Consider the following 22,514-nt stretch of genomic DNA (forward strand, 5'->3'; position numbering starts at 1 on the left):
TTTCAGACCAGTCTGAAACACCAGCCAAATTAAACAGTAATAATATAAAATATTCTAAATATGTTGTGAAAAATTGAAAAGTGCTAAAACACATTTAAGTAAAAATGTTTACTCTGACTTCCCTTCAAAAATACATTTTGTATTTTTAGCACCTGTAAACACCCGCTTATGGCCCCATGGGCTCCTTGGACCAGTGCTTTTTTGGTTAAAATATATACAGTATTAAATGAAACTTGACAACTAACTGAAATAAAATAATTTTAATTTGAAGTAAATTAGTTAAAGTAGTACTAAATTACCCAAAGTAAAATAAATTATATCCATATAGAATAAAAAAACTTAAACTAAAATTAAAATGAAAACCAGAAAATATAAAAATAAAATCTATTTCAAAATATTAATAAATAATATAATTATCAGGGTTAAGTCTGTTTAGTTTCATTGTGTTTTGATTTAGTTTTCCCTGTTCCCGTTTTGCCTGTGTTCCTGGTCGTTATTAGTTTCCATGGTCTCTAATTTATCCCGCACCTGTTTCTATTCCAGTTAATAACCTCACTCTGTGTATTTAAGCCCTTAGTTCCTCTCAGTTCTATCAGAAAGACTTGGGAGGCAAGAGAACGAATGAGTACGATTTATTTAACAGTTTGAATGCAAAATGAAATGTTAAAGTTCTTTGGCGTAGGCCCCGTCCGTAATCCAAATCCGGAGGGTAGAAGACACTTGCAGTTCCTGCCTGAAGATGAAGGCAGGGGCGGAGCCTACCCCCGATGGGTGGACAGGGACCTTGTTGATTTTCTCCTGGTTTGTTAAAAAGATCTTTCAATCTCCCTCAGGTGTGACCTTGCGTGACCTAGCTGATAAGAAGAGGGGGAAATTCGGCTGGTTCAGCCACTCAAACGAAACCCACGGTACGGCCAATCAGAATGAAACGCATGACCTCTTCACTGTTCACTGCCCCGCTGTACTATATATAGCCCCCCTCAACTTTGTCTGGTCTAATTGTATGATTTACATCTGGGGCTACAAATCACATCTCTCGGTTGGACCCATATTAAGTGCTTTGACCCTATTTCAGAGAGATTGCTTTTCTCCAAAACTGTGCCAATGTGTGGCCGACATTTTTTTTTTCTCTCTTTGTCTCTCTTACACCTCTCTTTTTTACGGTCCTTTTCTGTCTCTGTGTATCTTTCACTTTCTTCCTGTTTTTCATTCGCTATAGCAAGTCTTCCAGCCAGTGAAACAGCTTCCGAGAACACTGAAAACATAGATGAGGAACACACAGATTGTTGTGCTGCTTGCTGGTAATGCATATATATACTCACACATACATACCCACTATAATTAGAAACAACATTTTTCATTGTGTTGTCATGCTGGCTTGCTAATGGAAGTTGTTATCAGCCATAATGGAGTGTCATCTCTAAATTTCTCAGTTGCGGCTCATTATGTTCTCTTTTCTTTGTATTCTTTGTGCTCTTGCAAGTCAGTTCATTACTCTGGGCTTCTTCGGCTGTCTATGATTCAGGATCTGAACTGGATCTTTGTTAAACACAATGCATCAGCGTTTACATTTTGCCAATTGCTCTGTGTTGTGATTGTCTGTGATCTCATTGTCGTTTCATTTTGTTTTGTCCACTGTTCTTTGACTTCAGTGCTCGCATTATGAAGATCCCCTGCTGGTGAGTTGTTGTGAGGACAAACTCGTGGTTCAGTGTTTACCTACTACTCTAGATGTATAGTAAACTTTACTTTGGGAAATACACTTGCAGACAGTTTTTATTTCTTAGTTACAGCATAAATTAGCATAAAAAGTATTTTCATGATTTGTTATTTGAACCTTTTTTCTTTTGTCAAATCAACTTTAATGTGGTTATTAATGTGGTTCAGATAACATAATTTTTTGAGTTTCTATTTATTAAACCAATCTCCTTCATTGTATTAACTCAAATGTTTTATTTGAATGAACTAAAAAAAAATTAACAAGGAACAACAAAAGGTAACAAGGTAACTTAATTTTTAAAGTTAAACCAACAATAATTTTTATAATTATTACATGCCCTCTAAAACGGCTCTGATCACATGGTTCATGACTTATTGTTTGGATTTTATGTATATCATAACAAAATGTATATTTTGGTAAAATAGTAAACATATATTATAATATGCATATATTTTTTAATATGATAAAAAATGTATATAGTGATTAAAGGCAAATTTTTTGTGTGTTCGCTTAGTCGTGCCCTGCGCCGCTGGAACCGCTGCATTCGAAGAAACTGTCGTACAGCCGTGAAATCTGTGACATTCTATTGGGTGGTGCTGATCCTGGTCTTCCTCAACACAGCTCTCAGTGCCTCAGAACATTATAACCAACCAGAGTGGCTCACTGAAATTCAGGGTATGTAACTGTTGCCAAACATCACCTTGCTGACATAACATGTGTACTGTCCCACACTTTTATTCATAGACTTCTATTAGCAGATGGTTTTTTTGTTGCTGAGTCTGGTGTTACCAATGAATGAACTTACATGTTGACTAAAATGATTGAGCTGAGATTACATCTATTTATCCGCCTCTCTTTCTTTTTGTGTCTCTCTCAGACATTGCCAATAAGGTTCTCCTGTCATTGTTCACAGTGGAGATGTTGTTGAAAATGTACAGTCTGGGGTTGCGGGGATATTTTGTTGCATTTTTCAACCGTTTCGACTGTTTCGTCGTGTGCGGTGGGATTCTGGAGACCGTTCTGGTGGAGCTGGAGATCATGCCACCTCTCGGCATCTCAGTGTTGCGCTGCGTCCGCCTGCTTCGGATCTTCAAAGTCACACGGTACTCAGGCCTCTTAAATTTGCTTCTTACATGAATGGGTACAAAATAGGAAACACTTTCATTTTTAAGAAACTATTTTATATGAGGTTTCTAATGTGTGCAACACTGTCACTCAAATTCGGAACATGTCTAAAAACAATTAGTTATTTTCTAAAAATTGCATAGACAACATTAACATGTCAATTTTAAAAATGACAAAAAAATATGTATAATTTATAAACCCAAAACTTTTATTGGATTTCTTTTAATAATTTCAAAATCGTGCTGGTTGGCCTCCATGTGTATTCTTTGTCCCCTGCAAATTCTTTGTTTTCTCAGTCTGGTCCTTTCTGTTTCTCCTGATGTTTCTGTCTTTCCTCATTACATTTCCACCCTGTTAATTCTTGCCCCACTTGTCCTCTTCAGCCATTGGACGGCTCTGTCCAATCTGGTGGCCTCGCTACTGAATTCAATGAAGTCCATTGCCTCCCTGCTGCTGTTGCTCTTCCTCTTCCTCATCATCTTCGCTCTGCTTGGCATGCAGCTATTCGGAGGGAAGTTCAACTTTGATGAGACGCAGACCAAAAGGAGCACCTTTGATGCCTTCCCTCAGGCCCTGCTCACCTGCTTTCAGGTAATAAACTCTCATACAACAATGAAAACATAATGGTAGGTTACTTAACTCTTTCCCCACTTTTGACGGAATTTTATGGCAATCCATGTTTTCAGGGTTACGGTAGTGGTCGCTATTATGTAACTTCTGAAAGAGTATTGAATCTCCGGATCAAAACATAGGCTAAGAAGCAGAAACAAGTGATAGAAGCATTGATTATGTTATGCACATGTAAAATAACATGATCATCAAACATTAAACTGTATATAAATCAAAAACGTCAAACATTACCAAATGAAATGGTCTCGATCTACTCCATCTACCTTTTTTGATCATAGTTCTGAATCCAATGAAGGTTGTCAAAAATGCAATTTTCTCAGGTTTTTGTTCAAAATATTGAAATATTTGTTCAAAATTTTTTTTTAACATCCACATTCAAGTGTTTATTTAAAGAAATGTTTGAAGCTAGAATACTTTTTTTTTCCAGAGTTTTTGTTCTTTCTTTTGATATATTGCATGTTCAGGTATTCATATAACAAAATATTCTGGTGGGCGTGAACGTTTTGTGAAAAAATGCACCCGCTGGCTGGCAACTTTTTCAAAAACGCTGGCAGGGAAAGAGTTAATAAGCAGAAATTCTCATTTTCACTAAATATTTATCAATAAAGAAAAACAGTACACAGATAAAAACAGAAATAATTGTTAAAGAAACACAGTGCTTTTAAAGTATAAAATAAAGTTTGTCAATGTTAAAAAAAATGATATCTGAGGTATTTTTGTGTTAAATTTTATTTTATTTTTCCCCTCTACAGATATTAACAGGTGAAGATTGGAATGTAGTGATGTATGATGGTATCATGGCGTACGGCGGCCCGGTTTTCCCTGGAATGATCGTCTGTCTTTACTTTGTGATTTTGTTCATCTGTGGTAACTGTATCCTTTCCCTCTAAAACTGGGTTTCACTGGCTTATTTATAATGCATTAATTCTGTGTATGTGATATCATAAATTAACAGCAACAGTTTAATTCATTTACATGTATGCATTGTAAATAGTTTGATCCAAAGTGTCATACAGTAAGTTGCGTTGTATGTATACATGCTTTTCCTGGGATTTGAACCTATGTCCTTTGCATTGCTAATGCCATACACACTACTGTTTGAGTTACAGGAATACAGTTATTTCCAACTAGTAACAGATGTCATTGCTCACTGATTAAAAACTAACCATATCTTTCCATCCTTCAGAAATCCTCATTTCTGTGTTTTTTTGTTGCTGTTGTATGTGGTTTGTCATATTTTTCTTAACCTCTGCTCTCTCAGATATCTTGCTGAACGTCTTCTTGGCCATCGCTGTCGACAACTTAGCAGGAGGCGATGGAGACGAGAAGAAGAATGAGTGTGTTTTTAAATCATCTCAGATCATTTAATCTCAATTAATCTCTCTTTCTAACTGCCATGAATATATACCATGGGGTCCAAAAGTCCACATTGAAAATATGGGATTGAAGTTTAAGCCTGAAAACAAACATTCTGAAGAATAATAAAGATTTAATAATCTTTCATTAAAGCAAAATTGAGACAAAGCAAATACTAATACATTCTTTGTTATTTTTTTAAATCAACGTTTTGCTATAATTGTTATTTTAAAATTGTTAAATTAGAAAAAAATGCAAAATAGAAGCATTTTTGACAAATGGTTTCAGACATTTGGGACCCCACTGTATATGCAAAAACAAAGATTGTGATATGTGATCTATTGATCCTGACAGAGAAAAAAAAGAGGAAGAAGGAGAGGGAGAACAGGCTGATGTTGAAGGAGAGAATGAAGAGGTGAAGGTATAGAAATCCAACTCTTCTGCCATTGTTGTTGAATAATCATCACATTGAGGTCAATCTTTCATTTTGTTTTCAACAGGTGGACGTGGATGATGAATACGAGCAGGAGCAGGAGGAGGAGGAGGAGGAGGAGGAAGAAGAGGAGCACGTGGAGGGAGATGATGAAGGTGAAGTCAATGATTGCTAGATGCCATATTGCGTTTGAACAGATTGTTAATTCTAAAATGTTTTGTAGTTATTTAGCAAACGTTTTTGACCATAATTACTCATCCTAGGATGCACTAAGAGTCCCTCTGGAGTGTCCTGAGGTTTAGTGTTGGCTGCTCAAGGGTACAGTGGTGACTGAGCTAGATTGTGATCTCATTAACTCAGTTTTTCTCTATCTATATCTCTTTCATTCTGTCCTTCTCTGCTGGAAGAAGGGAAAGCTCAGCTCAATGTTGCTGACTTTGCTCCTCCTAAAGAGAAAGTTCTACCAATCCCAGAGGGCAGTGCGTTCTTCTGCCTCAGCAAGACCAACCCGTGAGTGTGCAGTTTTAATCACAAACTCAATGCTTGACCATTTAAAGAGATAGTTCTCTCCAAAAGTGAAATTCTTTCATTATTTACGCACGTCATTCGAACGTGTATTGTATGAATGTCTTTCTTCTGTGGAACAAAAAAGAAGAGAAATTTCTCAGGTTTTTTTTTTTTTTTTCATGCAATGGAAGTCTGGTCACCAAAACTGTCTGGTTACCAACATTCTTCAAAATATCTTCTTTTGTGTTCTGCAGAAAAAAGGTTCGGAACGCCATGAGGGTGAATAAATGATGACAAAATTAAAAATTTTAACTATCCCTTTAAAATTAGAAATTTATATATAAATATTTTCATTGTGTAATTTTTTTTCATATATAAACAATATTTTTTCTTTTTTACAGCATGACAGTCAAATATAGACAACCATGGTCCAAAATACTAGCCATATTTATTTATTTTTGCAAGCTATAAATCAATATAATATTCTGCATTATGCCAGAGGAATTAGTTTGCTGTTTGTCACTCACTCCATCTCAAACATGGACATTATGATTATGTTCGTCATACTTTAATTTAGATGGCTTAATGTGTCCGTTAATGTGTCAGTTCTGGAGGAATTCATCAATAGAATAAAACATTTGGCTTCAGATTCTTATAGTTCTTATAGTAAAGTTCTTATAGTGCATTTTCCTCAGAAGTAACAGTCAGTCATCTTGTCTTCAGTAAACTATTCAAATCTCTTTGGCTTTAAGATAAACAGCAAAAATCATATTTGACCTTAAATATGTTTTATTTTTGTATTGTTAAAAGCAAAAACCAGTCAAAATCCAGTGTTTACGAACACAGTCACATTTTTGGAATGTCAAATCAGATTTCAAGTAGTTTTATTGTCATTTGAGATGCATTGCATGTTTAACATCATGCAAAATGCACAATATTGCCTGGAAATGCATCCAAATGCACTTATTTTCACTCACTCAGATAGTGAACTACGTGACACTCATTATGTATTGAATAGTGAATGAGTGGTTTCGAATACAGCATATTCATGACGATATAAATGCCTCTGTTTTCTCAAGCAGCGTGGCAAATAAATGTAATTAAAATAAAGTAGTATTGAATTTTGGACCGTGTAGACAACACACAGCTGACCACAATTCTCTTTGTGTCTCTCTCCAGGATAAGAGTGGGTTGCCATATCCTGATCCATCACCACATCTTCACTAATCTCATCCTGCTTTTCATCATTCTCAGCAGCATTTCTCTGGCTGCGGAGGATCCTATCAGAGCTCACTCCTTCAGGAACAATGTGAGATTCCTGCTTGCTTGCACACACATGCAGGATCATTAATAGTTATTTACTGCAGCTGACCTTATTGGCATGTTGGACAAGCTCTTCAGTGCCAGCTGAGGAATGCCATCCTTCAATCAGCTGACCATCAAACACACAAACAGCTTCTGTAGCTCTGACACACACACACACACACACACACACACACACACACACACACACACACACACACACACACACACACACACACACACACACACACACACACACACACACACACACACGCATAGCTTAACATGATTTACCCAAGTAGGACATGTTCCTGGATCAGAATCCTTGTTAGTTCTGGAACAACATTGGTATCAACCAATCAGATTTGAGGTTTGGGGTCAAGACTGGAGTCAAAGGCTCGAACAACATGCTTATCAACTTATTATTTCCCTGAGGGTTTCGGAAAACATTATGGTGAGGGATCGGATTGTTTGGTGGAAATCTTCAAGAACAAATGATGTTGATCCAGGACTGTGTCCTACTTGTCTAAATCACGTACACTGTACACAAATAAACATGTCACATACATCCTACTGTACATACTGTACCATCATTTTTCATATTAGGAGAACTGAATTTCTCTCTACAGGTTCTGGGTTATGCTGACTATGCTTTCACTTCCATATTCACTGTGGAGATCTTACTGAAGGTACCGGTCAATCAATCAATCAATAGTTTTTGTAATGATTTCAAACCGATAAGATAACAGCAACAGAAGTGTTGCTACACTGAAATGCCCTCATCTTTTTTGTTCCGTTATCTCTCTGTAGATGACAGTGCATGGCGCATTCCTCCATCAGGGTTCCTTCTGTAGAAACTGGTTTAATCTGTTGGATCTTTTGGTGGTCAGTGTGTCTCTGGTCTCCTTCTTCTTACAGTAAGTCCACAACACTCATACAGTCATCAAAAGTTTCCTGTTCATAATTTGTGTAAACAGGTGAGCTGTGATATCTGATGAATGCATCAGTGTATGTATCGCCCTCTGGTGGAAAAAAGTACATAGTGCTCTATCACGCTTTGAATGCAAATGTAAAAAAATTAAATAAAATGAAATTTTAGTCCACAAATACAAAGTTAAATCTCTCTCTCTCTCTCTTAGTTCAAGTGCCATCTCTGTAGTGAAGATCCTAAGGGTGCTCAGAGTACTAAGGCCTCTTCGAGCAATCAACAGAGCCAAAGGACTCAAGGTACATATTTTAGTGTTTTTGTGTGTATGCCCTGTGGTGAAAATCAAGTTGTAATGTTGTGTTTTTGATATGCTGATACACAAGACAAACCATGTGAAAGTTCATAAGTCAACACCACTGCTGAGTATTTTCTCCTTAAAACTGCAGTGAACCAAAGACAGTCTCAAAAACGCAGGTTTAAACCGCCCATTTCCTACTGTCACAAACAAGTAACCAATCAGTAACCAAACCAAAGTTCTTGGCAAAAGTTTCAGAGGAATGTTTATATGTAATTCCAATGACCAATTTTGACAATATTTCTATTAATTATAACCATCCTCATTCTTTCCAGGAACCCTCATCTGCCCGAATAACCTCCTTTCTCTTCATATTTACATCCTCTAAGCTTTTAAGATTTTAAGTATGTACAAAAGTTTGGGGTCTGTATGATTTTTGAAAGAAGTCTCTTACGCTTGCCAAGACGGCATTTTATTTAATCAAGAATGCTGTAAAAAGCAGAAATATTGTAAAATACAATTTAAATTTTATTTTAAAATATAATTTATTTATGTGATGTCAAAGCTGAATTTTCAGTCTTCAGTGTCACATGATCCTTCAGAAATCATTCTAATATGATGATTTTCTGCACAAGATACATTACTTATTATTATCAATGTTGTGCTGCTTATTATTTTTGTGGAAACAATGATGAATTTTTTTCAGGATTCTATGATGTACAGAAATAAATATCATTCATAATCATGTAAAAACGGTCAATTTTGATCAATTTAAATTTGAACCATGATCCAATTTAAATTTAAATTTGATCAATCCATCCTTGCTGAATTTTTTATTATTTTATTTTTAATCTTGCTGACCCCAAATATTTTTAATGGCCATGTAATTCATTTTCATTTTCAACATCAGTGTTATGGTGTAACTCCATTTCTCTGATGACTGTGTGTTTGTTTGTTTGTGTGTGTGTAGCATGTGGTACAGTGCGTGTTTGTGGCTATAAAGACCATCGGGAACATCATGATCGTCACCACTCTACTTCAGTTCATGTTTGCCTGCATTGGTGTTCAGCTTTTCAAGGTAAAACATTCACACACAAAAAGGCTGTGTACCTCCTGTGCTCTCAGAAATTTAACATCAGCATAAATATTATGTGTGAATGTACTTTTTAATGCGTCATTACTGATGTATTTTGTAGGGTAAATTTTATCGTTGCACAGATGAAGCTAAAAACACTCCAGAACAGTGCAAGTATGTCATATTTCCGCGTCTGTCATTACATTTTAATTCTGTTCTTACATTAACCACATGTGTGTGCCTTTGGGCAACATGCATGCTTATGTGTCATGAGTGTTTGTGCATCCATTTGTGCCTTCAAATTGTTTATGTGTGTGTGTGTGACACACAGGGGCACATTTGTGGTGTATAAAGATGGAGATGTGAGTCATCCAATGGTGAAAGAGAGGATCTGGCTCAACAGCGACTTCAATTTCGATAATGTATTGATGGGAATGATGGCCCTGTTCACGGTCTCCACTTTCGAGGGCTGGCCAGCGTGAGTCTGCCCCTCTGTCATCTTCCTCCATATGTCACTGAAGGTCACCATGGCCATGTTTATACAATATGCTCCACATCCTGTTTTTCCTCGTTCAGGCTGCTCTACAAAGCCATTGATGCCAACGCAGAGAATCACGGCCCCATTTACAACTACCGTGTGGAGATCTCTATATTCTTCATCATCTACATCATCATCATCGCCTTCTTTATGATGAACATCTTTGTGGGTTTTGTCATCATCACTTTCCGTGAACAGGGAGAGGCTGAGTTCAAGAACTGCGAGCTGGACAAAAATCAGGTTTGAAGAAAGTATTCACAACCAATTCACAATTCAATTAAAATTCACAACCAATTTTACTTCCGTAATGTAAAATACACCATTGTTCAAAAACCTGGGCTAAGTAAGAATTTTAGAATTTAATACTTGTATTCATTAATTTGATCTTGAACTTTCTTTTCTTTAAATAATTCTAATATATATATATATATATAAATATATATATATATATATAAATATATATATATATATATATATATATATATATATATATATATATATATATTACAGGAATAAAGCCATTACAGGAATAAAGTACATTTTAAAATATATTAAAATAGAAAAAACGTATAATATTTCACAATATTACTACCCTGGAAATCCAGAGTTCTCGCGAAAGCACAAGTTGAATTTGCTCAGCGAGTTTACTCTGGCGTCGAGTAATGATGCTCATTAAATATGCCCTTGTATCCGAGCTGCTCCAATCACATCGGGTTATCTGATATAGGCGGGCCAGAGGCGAGCTAAACAGATGACGACAGCGCTGTGACGTCGAAGTCATTAGTAAACATTGCAAGATGGCTATGGATGAACACCAGTTGTTTGAAATGGCTTTGGCCGCTACAATGAACGAGTTAGACTTGGCTTTTTATCTAAAAGAGGAACAGAAGACAGCACTCTAATCGTTCCTTTGCAAGAAGGGCATTTTTGCTGTTTTGCCAACTGGATACGGCAAGAGTCTAATCTACCAGTTAGCTCCGCTGGTAGCTAAGCATATGGGGCTTGTTGTGATTGGTCATAGTGTTATCCAGTTGCGTGCAGTGAGATTTTCGAATGCATGCTTGGTGCCGCCCCTCGAGCTGGCCGATTTTCATTAGTCGATGCCAAACCATTAATCTTTCAGATTTAGGTGTGGATTTCCAGGCTACAATATTACTGTATTTTTATCAAATAAATGCAGCCTTGGTGAGCAAAAGAGACTCCTTTCAAAAACAATGAAAATTCTACCAACCCCAAATTTTGGAATGGTAGTGTATGTCCTGGCTGGCGAAATAGGGTATTTAAATGGGGACACATGTTTTTTTTTCTTTGGAGTAACATGCAAAGATAAGTTGTTTATAATAAAAACTGAAACGTGTATTAACAGTAAGTATACAAGTTTTCATGGTCACTTTTCATTTTGAATAATAGCCCATTTGAGTTGAGTTGTGCACCAGTCCAGTGTATATTTTCTCACACTATGTCTCCTTTTTGTCATTTGCAGAGACAGTGTGTGGAATACGCCCTGAAGGCCCAGCCGTTGAAGCTGTACATCCCCAAAAACCCAGTGCAGTACAAGTTCTGGTCTATAATCAACTCCACAGGGTTTGAGTACATCATGTTTGTGCTGATTCTCCTCAACACTGTTACTCTGGCTGTGCAGGTAAACAGCTGAGTCTGACAACTCTTACAAAAGCTGTATAATCAGCATGTAGAACCATAGACAAAGACATCTATTTTTGGTAATGTGAATCTGAGCTTATATGAGCTTTCTTGGAATCCAACATGAACCTTTAGGCCAGTGCTGAAATAGTATTGAGAAATTGAAGTTCTGTGTGGTAGGATTATGGTGCTTTCATGTCATACCAGAATTACCAATTTACTAATTAAACAAAAGGCCTGTTCACACCAAGTATGATAACTATAACAATAATGATTTAAAAAAAATCATTTTAAATGTAAAAGAATTAGCCTGGCAAGCCAGACCTACATCAAGATGTTAGGTCTGGCAACTCACCATAGACACGGCTCAATCCGAGGGGCGGGATAAACAGCTGTCTTTCAAATTCTCTCTGCACGCAATAGGACAGCGCTTCCTTCAACCAACCAGAGCGTTTTCCCAACAGCGGAGCTGACGTTAGTTGATAGATTCAACTTTTGAATCTGGCCGGCAAAACTACAAACACATCTTCCTTTTTTAAGAATGACTTAAGTGCCGTTCTTTGCTCTTTTCTCAAAGAAACACTTAACTCCAAGTCCTCCAGAGTCGCGGCCAAAGCCGATTCGAAAGACTCTTCGCCAGCAGCAGCCGCCATTCTTTGTTTTCAAGTAACGTTAGCAGGGAACCGTCGCACTCTGTCGTCATCATGTTAAGCCCGCCCCGCCTACTCTATACACGACGTGATTGGCCTGACCCAATTTAGGTTTTTCCAGCACGAAAGTCAACGGAGAGTTGCTAGACTACCCTGGCTGCAAAATAATTTTTGCTGCCGCTAGGGTGCATCTAGATTTCTAGGCTATAAAAGAATAGCAGAGTCCACTAAATCACTTATAACAATAACGGAACAGAAGTTGGAATCACTTTTAGAATGATTGTTTTTCCAGCTGATGAACAATAAAAACATTGGCAGCCAATCAGAATCTATCTTGCTTTAAAAAGCATTAGCATTAAAAGAGACTGCATCTAATAAACAGAACGATCATGCGCTGATGTGGACGCTAATATAGTTATCATTATAGTTATTCTTGGGGTGAACTTTATGAATTATATGAAGTCAGTGAACTGTTTGTTTCTTAATAATATAGGATAGTTAAAATGTCTAAAAATGACATAATATCATCAACATGTGAAGACAGAAGTCAGTGGCACTGATTCATTTGAAAAAGGCATTTCTATACTGAACAAAAAATCTAAATGTACAGTACAAGTCTATGAAGTAGAAAAATGACGAATGATTTGAGGCCGATATTGAGTCGAATGCTAAATGTAGAATCACACTGTTTCTGGATGCTTCCACAGCACTATGACCAGTCAAAATTTTTTAGTCACGTGATGGACATCCTCAATATGGTTTTCACCGGCCTTTTCACTGTGGAGATGATCATTAAACTGATGGCTCTCAGACTCCGGGTCAGTCCTTTCACTCACTTGCAGATATGATATGTGTTTGCTAGCTACAGTAATAAGCTACCGTCGATAAAGTTACTGATTTATTTTCTTAAACCCCCCCCCCATTTCGCAGCATTACTTTGTTGACGCATGGAATTCCTTTGATGCTCTGATTGTTGTGGGAAGTGTGGTGGACATTGTAGTTACAGAGTTCAGCGTGAGTTTCTCTTTTTCTTTATTTAATCAAATAATAGATATCAAAAAGTTAAAATAGTAAAGATTACTTAGCATATTGTGCAGTTTCAGTTAAATTCAGTTCATAATTTGTTTCAAATATTTTTTTTGTCAACCATCTTTTGAGCCTTGATGATAATGATGATCATAATTGTCTTTCATCCAGACATTAGCTCACTTATAGTTGATGCACAAATTAGAATCACATTGTATGTTTCCTGTTTGGGACATATGTGAATTTTTCTCCCTTTTTTCTCCTTAGAGCTCAGAGGACAGTTCTCGTGTATCCATTACTTTCTTCCGCCTGTTTCGTGTAATGCGATTGGTTAAGCTACTCAGCAAGGGGGAGGGCATTCGTACGCTGCTCTGGACTTTCGTAAAATCACTCCAGGTCAGAAGACAATGATTACAAAAACATTTTTCACATTTTGAGCAAGTGATTTAGTTTAAATTTGTACTATTCTTTTTGTCCCTCAGGCCCTGCCGTATGTTGCTCTTCTGATCGCTATGATCTTCTTCATCTATGCTGTGATTGGAATGCAGGTAATTAGAGGCTATGGAAATGTATATATTATTGTACATATTTTATTATAATTTTCGTTTATATCATTTTGATTATTTTTTAAATAGACAGATGAACAACTGTTGAACAATAATGATCCCCACAACTGTTGAAAAAATAATGATTTCTCTGTTCGTCAGACATTCGGAAAGATTGCCATGCAGGACCACACGCAAATCAACAGGAATAACAACTTTCAGACCTTTCCGCAGGCTGTGCTGCTTCTATTCAGGTGAGAGAGAGTGTTTTTCTGTAGCTCAAACAGTAGAGCATGGCGTTAGCAATGGAAAGTTCTTGGGGTTTGATTCCCAGGAAATACATGAACTGATAAAAATCTATACCTTGAATGCAATGCAAGTTGTTTTGGATAAAAGCATCTGCATAAATGTAATGTATGTGCTCTACATTTGCAGGTGTGCAACGGGTGAAGCGTGGCAGGAGATCATGTTGTCCAGTCTTCCAGGGAAACGCTGTGACCCAGAGGCAGACTATGAGCCCGGTGAAGAATTCACCTGTGGCAGCAACTTTGCCATTGTCTACTTCATCAGTTTCTTTATGCTCTGCGCCTTCTTGGTAATTGCACCGAATGTTGTTGTTGTTTGAATTAACTCTATTCTTGATAACTTTCCAGTTATATTATAGCTTTATAATTTCCCAGCTTCTCTTTTCATTTCTTTTTAAAAAAACTTTTCAATTGAGAAGTACGCAGAATTAAGAATTCATTCTCTCGTTTTAGTAAATCGTCGTCACAAATTAAGAATTCATTCCCACAACTTATTAATTGGCTTCCCTCGTTTTGGTAAATAATAATAATGTTGAACTAATTTAATAAAATCAAAATGAGGGAACAAATTCTTGCAACATGGCAACAATTTAGTAAAACAAGTGGAACAAATTATACTGTGTGCACGATTACTTACAAATTAGTAAAACATGCTGAGGTATTACTAAATAAGTGTAAATTCGTGGCCACGAATAATGGCCAATACACTTACAAAACATTTACATTTACTGAAAAATCTGTTTCTTTCTGACAAATGTATGTCCCTATAAAATATATATTATTGTTGAGCTCTTCATAGTAATTATAATGCAGGACATAGTAGCCTTTCGTTGGCTAAAATGATTTCAATGTGATTTGTATAGTCTTTGTTGTGTATTTTCAGATTATTAATCTGTTTGTTGCCGTCATTATGGACAATTTCGACTATCTGACCCGTGATTGGTCAATTCTTGGACCACATCACCTGGATGAGTTCAAAAGAATCTGGTCAGAGTATGACCCTGAAGCCAAGTACGACTATCAGTCTCTCTCTCTAATGCCTTTTATATTTAAACAAAAAAACTGCTTCAAGACAGATTAAATGTGTGTTTGTTTTCCAGGGGTCGTATTAAGCACTTGGATGTTGTGGCTTTGCTCAGGAGGATCCAGCCACCACTTGGATTTGGGAAACTCTGCCCTCATCGTGTGGCCTGCAAGGTAAAGACACGTGCACCAAATCCATCTTGTGTGTTCTCTTCCCTTATCATATCTGTATTTGTGTCTCTCTCTTTTTGGCAGAGGCTGGTTGCAATGAACATGCCCCTGAACAGTGATGGTACAGTGACCTTCAACGCCACCCTGTTCGCCCTGGTCAGAACTGCGCTCAAAATCAAAACTGACGGTCTGTACGGGCGTACACACAAACACATACTCATACACTTCATCTTTCTGTTACAGAGCTACAGATTATTCTTATGAAGGTGTGCTTTGCATATAAATCCATAAGCCCTTCTGTCATTGTCATCTTTTTTTTTCTCTCTAAATTTAACCACATGCAATAATATAGGTTACCAGATAGAATATTAATAGACAGTAAAGCTTTTTGTATAAGCACAGAAGCATGATGTTCTTATGTAGCTCTGTAAGCTCATGTGACTGTAATGTGTTTTTCTCAGGGAACCCTGATCAAGGGAATGAAGAGTTGAGGATCATCATTAAGAAGATCTGGAAGAGAATAAAACCCAAAATCCTGGATGAGGTTATTCCACCCCCTGCTGGTGAGTTTTTCTCCATTACAAACAGTATATCTAGTTCCTCAAATCAGTCAAATGACCACATGGAATTTTAATGAATTAATTGACTCCCTTTCTAAATGCTAAATTTGAATTTGAATCACAGTAAGCAAATTTAATGAATTGCAAAACGGTCACACAACAACAAACTGCACAAGAGCATATAAATCATGTATCTGTATTGTAAATCTACCTCATGCTGTTTGGATTTATTATAAAAACTTTCTTGTAAATCATTCTGGCAGTTTTCTGGGAAATTAGATCCATCATGGTCCATAAAATGAAAGTTAATTTAAATAGACATTTTTGTTGGTGGAATTTCATACAGTGATTATTAATATGTAAGTGAAATGCCTCATATATTGTGCATGTGAAAACATGTTTATAAGTGATTTACTCTAAAAAAAAGGAAATGAAGTATTAAATAGAATATGTATTATTTAAAAATGTAATTTTTACTGTTGACTTTACATTACATTTTTGCCTCCAGTTTTATTTAATTGGCATTTAAACCACATCCTCAGTTCAGTTTTCAATGCTGCACAAACCTAATACTCATACAAACATAAGAAATGACCATTTTCAACTGTGCTGTTTAATTTACATCATTCAATGTTGCTTCTGTTACAGATGAGGAAGTGACTGTGGGTAAATTCTATGCTACGTTCCTGATCCAGGACTATTTCAGGAAGTTCCGTAAAAGGAAGGAGAAAGTGGGTCTGGAAGATTCAGAGAATGGTAACCCTTCAGCTCTACAGGTAGATCTCTTCTACATTTTATTTTTTCTGGGCACATACCGTACATAAATCACACATTTTATGCAAATGCCCCACATTTGTCCCCACATGTAATGGGTTCATACAAATCCCACATTGAGAGATGATCCACTGAAGCAGACTAAACCAACAAAAGTCTTCACTATAGATCTGTGACCCTGGCAGTCTTCATGCCCAGGATCACTTTACACAGTTTCTGATTATTATTCTCTGTGGGTGTGCTATCATTGGAAGGTTGAGGTTGCATGTGTGGTTTTTGTGTCCATGCTGCATGCATTTAATCATTCTTACAGACCATTTCATCTGTGATAAGGTGGCCCAGGTTGCTTTTCAACAATCTGCCAATCTTAGAGTAAAAATGTTGCTGCACGCATTTAATCCTGAACAAAGAGTTATTGCTCACGACTCAGGTGGGACTTGAGCCCACAATCTCCAGCTCCGGAGGCTGATGCTTTATCCTTCGGGCCACTTGGCCTTCTTTCAGCATTAGCAATGTAGTAATGCTAAGTATAAACCACAGCATTGTGATTTTCTCTTTCAGCCTCAATCATACTTATATGATCTCAGCTAATTTATCAAGGACTCACTTCAACTTCATCAGACAGGTTATCTTTGATAGGTGGATATGAGCTTTTCTACAATTTTAACTTGAGGCAACACAAATTTGAGGCTTGCTGCTACCTAGGTGGGACTCAAATCCACAATCCTCATCTCCCGAAGCTGATGCCTTATCCATTAGGCCACAGGTCCTTTTTTTAGCTTTAGCCATGTAGTCTCCAGTCGTGGACAGTAACAAATTATTTTTACTTTGTTACTATATGTAAAGGTGCAGTGTGTAAATTTTAGCAGCATCTTGTGGTGAGGTTGTGAATTGCAGCCAACAGAAGTTATGGTGGCCGATAGGAAAAGATGTCGTCGTCTGAGACAGCAAAGAGTAGCCAGTTAAGCAATGAGGTTTCTTTACAAAGATAAATTAAGAACTTATGTTTATTTAATTATTCAGTAAAATGATATGTTATTGCAAATATTATTGTTACTTGTTCATCATTGTGTCAGTGTTTCATTTGCTGACTTTAGCTAGCTTCTTTGCACGAAGAATAACATAGTGACGAAACGTGCTCTGTAGTAGTTTGTCCGTTTAGGGCTACCGTAGAAACATTTCGGCGCAAAATGGCTATTTCAATTTAAGGGGACCCGCGGTGTATGTAGATAAAATTGCCTCATTCTATGGTAATAAAAACATAATGGTTCATTATGTAAGGTCTTTATACACTACTGAACACATAGTTATGTATATGATTTTGCATTTCTGTCAACAGATCCTCCTAAACATTACACAATGAACTTTTACTTTTACTTCACTACATTCCACAGTATAATATATTGTACTTTTTACTCCACTAAAATCATTCCTTGTTATTTTGAACTGAAGAAACCGTCACCTGCTTCAAGACGCAGTAGTGGTGTCCAATTCGTGAACAAGCTGATTAATTTGAATTAACCTATTTAATCGGTTCCCAAATCGCACTGAAGGATTCATTCATGAATTGGACTGATCCGATTGCATCTATTCTTGAGTCAACAACTCATAGATTCAAATGATCCGGTCAGAGCGAGTCTCCAGTTTAACAATTCACTGAATTCACAAGTCTGACTCAAAATGAGCCAAGAACGGGAGATGCTTGGAGCTTGAGTGAGTGCGCGACTGAGGCTGCTCACTGCAGAGCCATGGGTGGAGCGTGAAGTCCGGCGTAATGGGTGGAGATAGAATGTCCAATCACACCCTAACCCTACCCATAACTCTATCCCTCCACCCATAACTCTATCCCTCCACTCATTAGATCCACAGAAGTGGAGCTGGACTAGGTCAAGCTCAACCCATAACGTCCAGAAAGGTGGAGCTGGATGTCATTTGGCTCTGCAGTGAGCAACACTTTGAGCGACTGATGGAGCAAAAAGTAAGTTACTAATACCGAATATTAGGATTTCTAAATGAAAATCATATATAGGTGACGACTCTGAGTTGTTTGTAAACTAAATCTGCTGTAAAATGGCGAGTGGTTTAAGCACATTGTATAAAATTCTTAAATGTGAACGTCTGAACAGGGTAGGTTTCAGGTAAAGACTAAACATAATGTTAAAATAACGCAAATTAATGCCCATGCATCTTCCCCGCTGCTGTAGCAGTTTCAAATGATATAAAACTAGTGTGCTTGCATAGCGTTCTTAAAATGTTAACACGTTTTGTTATTTTCAATTGTTTGCATACTTGAATGATATGTGTATGATACGTTTTTGTAATACAATAAAATGTTTTCTTACTTGCGGATCAATACATATTAAGTGTCTGCATAATCTACCTTATTGACTAGTGCTGGCTACTTGGAAATTCATAATTATTACTAATGATGTCAGACTGATCTGTAACCTATTTAAGCTCTATCTGTGTGTCTAATAAACTATCTGTGTGTCATTAAAAATCAAGTAAAATTGAAAAGGATTAATTTTTCTGGAGTAATATTTTAATAGGATATCTGTACTTTTTCTCAAGTACTTGTTTTGTGTACTTCATCCACCACTGGTTTTCTCAGTTAGTAATATTAAGTATAAGCCATGCCAACACAACAGTAATGTTATTTTATCTTCTAGCCCTACTTGGTTTTAAATTATCATTGTTATGTTTGCAACCTCAGTCCTTTTAATCTGATCCCAGCAAATTCATCGAGCAGGACTCACTTCAGTTTCGTCATTCAGACATGATATCTTTGATCTAAGCGGCTGATAGCTTTTCTACAATTTTAACTTGAATCTGTAGGATTGTAGGTTTGGCAACACAGATGTATGGATTTTGACCCAAATGGGACTTAAACCTACATTTCCCAGCTCCGGAGGCTGCTATCAGGCCACTAGTACTTTTTACAGCAACATTTTTTTACAACCCGTTTGAAAGCGTGCCAAATATGATATGAATAATATCTGTTAAGCTGCTGGGCCACCATTTAGCGGCCGGTTTCTGAGTTTTTTTCTGGTAATTTTGGTGTCTGTGTGGTATAACTCGGATGTATGGTGAGCTGCATATATACTGTGGTACCTCTCTCTTTCCGCGTGCATCTGTGTCAGGCAGGGCTGCGAACTCTGCAGGACTTGGGGCCAGAAATGAGACTGGCCTTGAACGAAGATCTGGAGGAGGATGAGGATGGTTTGGAGGAGGAGCAAGAAGAGGATGATGCTCATTATAAGGTGCTTATCACTCGAACCATCAAGATTCTTTTGGAGCAATTTTTTTTTCAAAACTAAATTGAATTAGTCTGTTTTTTAATCAATTAACTGATTTTGTTTTGCATAATGAGTTTATCTTATTGATTCACTCAATTGAAAATATTACATTATATCCAGATAGTCAGAGACAGAAGAATTAGAACATTATTCAGAATAATGAGACACATGGTCTATTGAGACGGATGGTAATTTGAGTACCAGATTTACTCTGACTGGAGCAGATATCAGGTTATTAATAGGGGTTCGGGCTGAGGATTTTTTGGTGTAGGTGTAGATGTTGTGGCTTGGTTGGTAAAATGAAATGTATATGAAATGAAATGAGTATATAAACTATTGCATTGCCTTAACGTCAACCAAACAGTCTATGATTGATAATAGTTTGCTTTCTTTAAAGTACACCACATGTCTGGCAAGTTGAATAATTTTTGGCAGCACACTTTTAAAGTGCTCTCAGTGTTTGCATTGTTAGCCACACAAAAAGCTTACGACCCAGGTGGGACTTGAACCCACAATCCCCAGCTCCGGAGGCTGATGCCTTATCCATTAGGCCACTGGGCCTCTGTTTAGTTCTACTTTTGTTTATCTTCAGCAATAATCAAATCCTTAAACTTGATCAGTGTCACATGATCCTCCAGAAATCACTCAAATATGCTGATCTAGTGCTCAAGAAACATTTCCCATTACTATCAGTGTTGCAAACTTTCTTCGATGAATAGAAAGTTCAGATCTTTTGTAACATTATAAATGTCTTTACACTTCTGATCATAATAATCTAATAAATTGAATAAAAGTTTGGATTTCTTTCAAAAACAAATTGCACTGATTGCAAATATTTGAACAGTAGTGTAAATAGTCAAATGGTCATACGTTATAATATTTAATTTTAATTTTTTTCACTCCCACTGCTGTCCTCTTAGAATGAAAATGGCTATGCGGGCCACACTGAGCCCTCAAACAGAAGCCGGCGCTCCTCTTTGGCCACTACTCCCAGCGTCGCTCCTGTTCCTGTCCCAGGAGATGGCATCTTGAATGGGGGACTGGGACGTAGGAGCTCCCTTGCAAAAACACAAAATGGGAACGGTGCTCTGGAGCACGAGAACCTCAGGAGGAGAGACAGCACGCGTTCCTCCCTTCATTACCAACACAAGAATGGTGTGATCGACCAGCTTCCCAAGAGGTAAATCTAGTTGGTTGCATTGCATTTATTCATATTATACATTATACCTCATATTATTTAATTTGTATTTTTATACTGGGTTTTTTTTTTTTTTTTTTGATAGACCATCATACTACAAATACCCAAGGTAAGCATTCAGCAGATAGTTTGTAGCACCTCCCAGCAGGACCTTTCTCTGTTCTGTCTCCTGTTCTCTCAGTCTCTTGCTGACTGCTGGTTTCCTCTTTTCTCCCTCAGGAGGGACTCCAGAGACCGGTTCTCTTCTCCGCTGTCTCGGAGAGAGGAAGGTGGTGAATACCCTGGAGAGCAGCGCTTCTATGGAAAAGACGAGGACAGCGAGAGTGTCATCTCTAGAGAAAGGTACTTATGAAGTCTTCCCTTTGCCTAAATGAATGAATTCATATTTTGTTGACGATTAATTTAAAGGTATGTTATGTAACTTTTTTTTTTGTTCAAAATTAAGTAATCATACTAAAAAGTCAATACATCATCAATCCGTCTTCCAAAATGTGTTTTTGTCTTACCCTGAATCATTATGGTAAGCCTATCGTAAGTGTTTATATTTTAGACCTGATTGGATGGTTTGTTGTAAATGTTGTAAAAGCGATGCAGAGATGGTGAGTTAAGGTATTTTATTGAAAATATAAATTACCATATCATATGTATCTCTCTAACAGAGGTCATTGTAAAGCATCATCTTTTATGATGATAGGAAAGATGGAATTTATTTTCAAGGAAGTACCGTGGTTATTAATAGGTATAGCTACTGTAATGTCTTCAGCTAGTCAGCCTGAGATCCTTTTCATCTAAACTAGTTATATCTCTTAAAGGGATGGATTACCCAAAAATGAAAACATTTTTGTCATTTACTCACCCCCAAATTGTTACAAACCTGATTACATTTCTTTGTTCTGCTGAACACAAAGGAAGATATTTTGAAGAATGTTTGTAACCAAACAGTTGTGGGGCACCACTGACTTTCATAGTATGAAAAAATGTACTATGGAAGTCTATGGTGCCCCACAACTGTTTGAAGAAATTGCATACACGTTTGTAACAACAACTAAAGTAAAAAGTAAGTAAATGATGATAGAATTTTCTTTTTTGGGCGAACTATCCCTTTAAGCCTAGTAGTGAATGTTTTATGAGCAGTAAGATAACCATACGCATGCAGAGCCGAAGCACAACCAACACAATGTTCTTCTGCAAAGTGCGTAGTGTACATTTAAGCAGTATTATAAAAGAAATAACATGTTTTTCGTCTTCAGGCACGGTTATCCAGAGGACAGCACAATTTTCCCAGGACATAGAGACGTGTATGATGGCCACTCTATGAGACACCCTGTCTACGGTAATCATCATGGAAACAGTTATGAAGAAGGCAGGAGGACAGCACGGAGACGCCTGCTGCCAGCAACACCTACTGGTAAATCA

General features: G+C 37.1%; 1 protein-coding gene across 1 annotated transcript in view; it reads left to right on the plus strand.

The window, feature by feature from the left end:
• cacna1fb (calcium channel, voltage-dependent, L type, alpha 1F subunit) overlaps window positions 1–22,514 on the plus strand; it is a 46,278-nt gene that overhangs the window by 20,840 nt on the left and 2,924 nt on the right. Inside the window, exons 10-45 of the mRNA XM_079896143.1 lie at window positions 834–908; window positions 1,220–1,301; window positions 1,653–1,679; window positions 2,235–2,395; window positions 2,598–2,823; window positions 3,229–3,436; window positions 4,228–4,348; window positions 4,737–4,812; window positions 5,186–5,252; window positions 5,332–5,419; window positions 5,672–5,774; window positions 6,951–7,080; window positions 7,703–7,762; window positions 7,884–7,990; window positions 8,213–8,300; window positions 9,267–9,374; window positions 9,493–9,545; window positions 9,703–9,849; window positions 9,948–10,149; window positions 11,393–11,551; window positions 12,908–13,018; window positions 13,131–13,214; window positions 13,494–13,622; window positions 13,709–13,774; window positions 13,934–14,025; window positions 14,207–14,366; window positions 14,960–15,087; window positions 15,177–15,273; window positions 15,355–15,457; window positions 15,732–15,833; window positions 16,479–16,606; window positions 19,745–19,864; window positions 20,821–21,080; window positions 21,184–21,207; window positions 21,318–21,440; window positions 22,349–22,506. Coding sequence (XP_079752269.1) covers window positions 834–908; window positions 1,220–1,301; window positions 1,653–1,679; window positions 2,235–2,395; window positions 2,598–2,823; window positions 3,229–3,436; window positions 4,228–4,348; window positions 4,737–4,812; window positions 5,186–5,252; window positions 5,332–5,419; window positions 5,672–5,774; window positions 6,951–7,080; window positions 7,703–7,762; window positions 7,884–7,990; window positions 8,213–8,300; window positions 9,267–9,374; window positions 9,493–9,545; window positions 9,703–9,849; window positions 9,948–10,149; window positions 11,393–11,551; window positions 12,908–13,018; window positions 13,131–13,214; window positions 13,494–13,622; window positions 13,709–13,774; window positions 13,934–14,025; window positions 14,207–14,366; window positions 14,960–15,087; window positions 15,177–15,273; window positions 15,355–15,457; window positions 15,732–15,833; window positions 16,479–16,606; window positions 19,745–19,864; window positions 20,821–21,080; window positions 21,184–21,207; window positions 21,318–21,440; window positions 22,349–22,506 — 4,173 coding nt within the window. The remainder of the gene's footprint in view (window positions 1–833; window positions 909–1,219; window positions 1,302–1,652; window positions 1,680–2,234; window positions 2,396–2,597; window positions 2,824–3,228; window positions 3,437–4,227; window positions 4,349–4,736; window positions 4,813–5,185; window positions 5,253–5,331; window positions 5,420–5,671; window positions 5,775–6,950; window positions 7,081–7,702; window positions 7,763–7,883; window positions 7,991–8,212; window positions 8,301–9,266; window positions 9,375–9,492; window positions 9,546–9,702; window positions 9,850–9,947; window positions 10,150–11,392; window positions 11,552–12,907; window positions 13,019–13,130; window positions 13,215–13,493; window positions 13,623–13,708; window positions 13,775–13,933; window positions 14,026–14,206; window positions 14,367–14,959; window positions 15,088–15,176; window positions 15,274–15,354; window positions 15,458–15,731; window positions 15,834–16,478; window positions 16,607–19,744; window positions 19,865–20,820; window positions 21,081–21,183; window positions 21,208–21,317; window positions 21,441–22,348; window positions 22,507–22,514) is intronic.

Source organism: Squalius cephalus (assembly GCF_949319135.1).
Source record: "Squalius cephalus genome assembly, chromosome: 16".
Lineage (NCBI taxonomy): Eukaryota > Metazoa > Chordata > Actinopteri > Cypriniformes > Leuciscidae > Squalius > Squalius cephalus.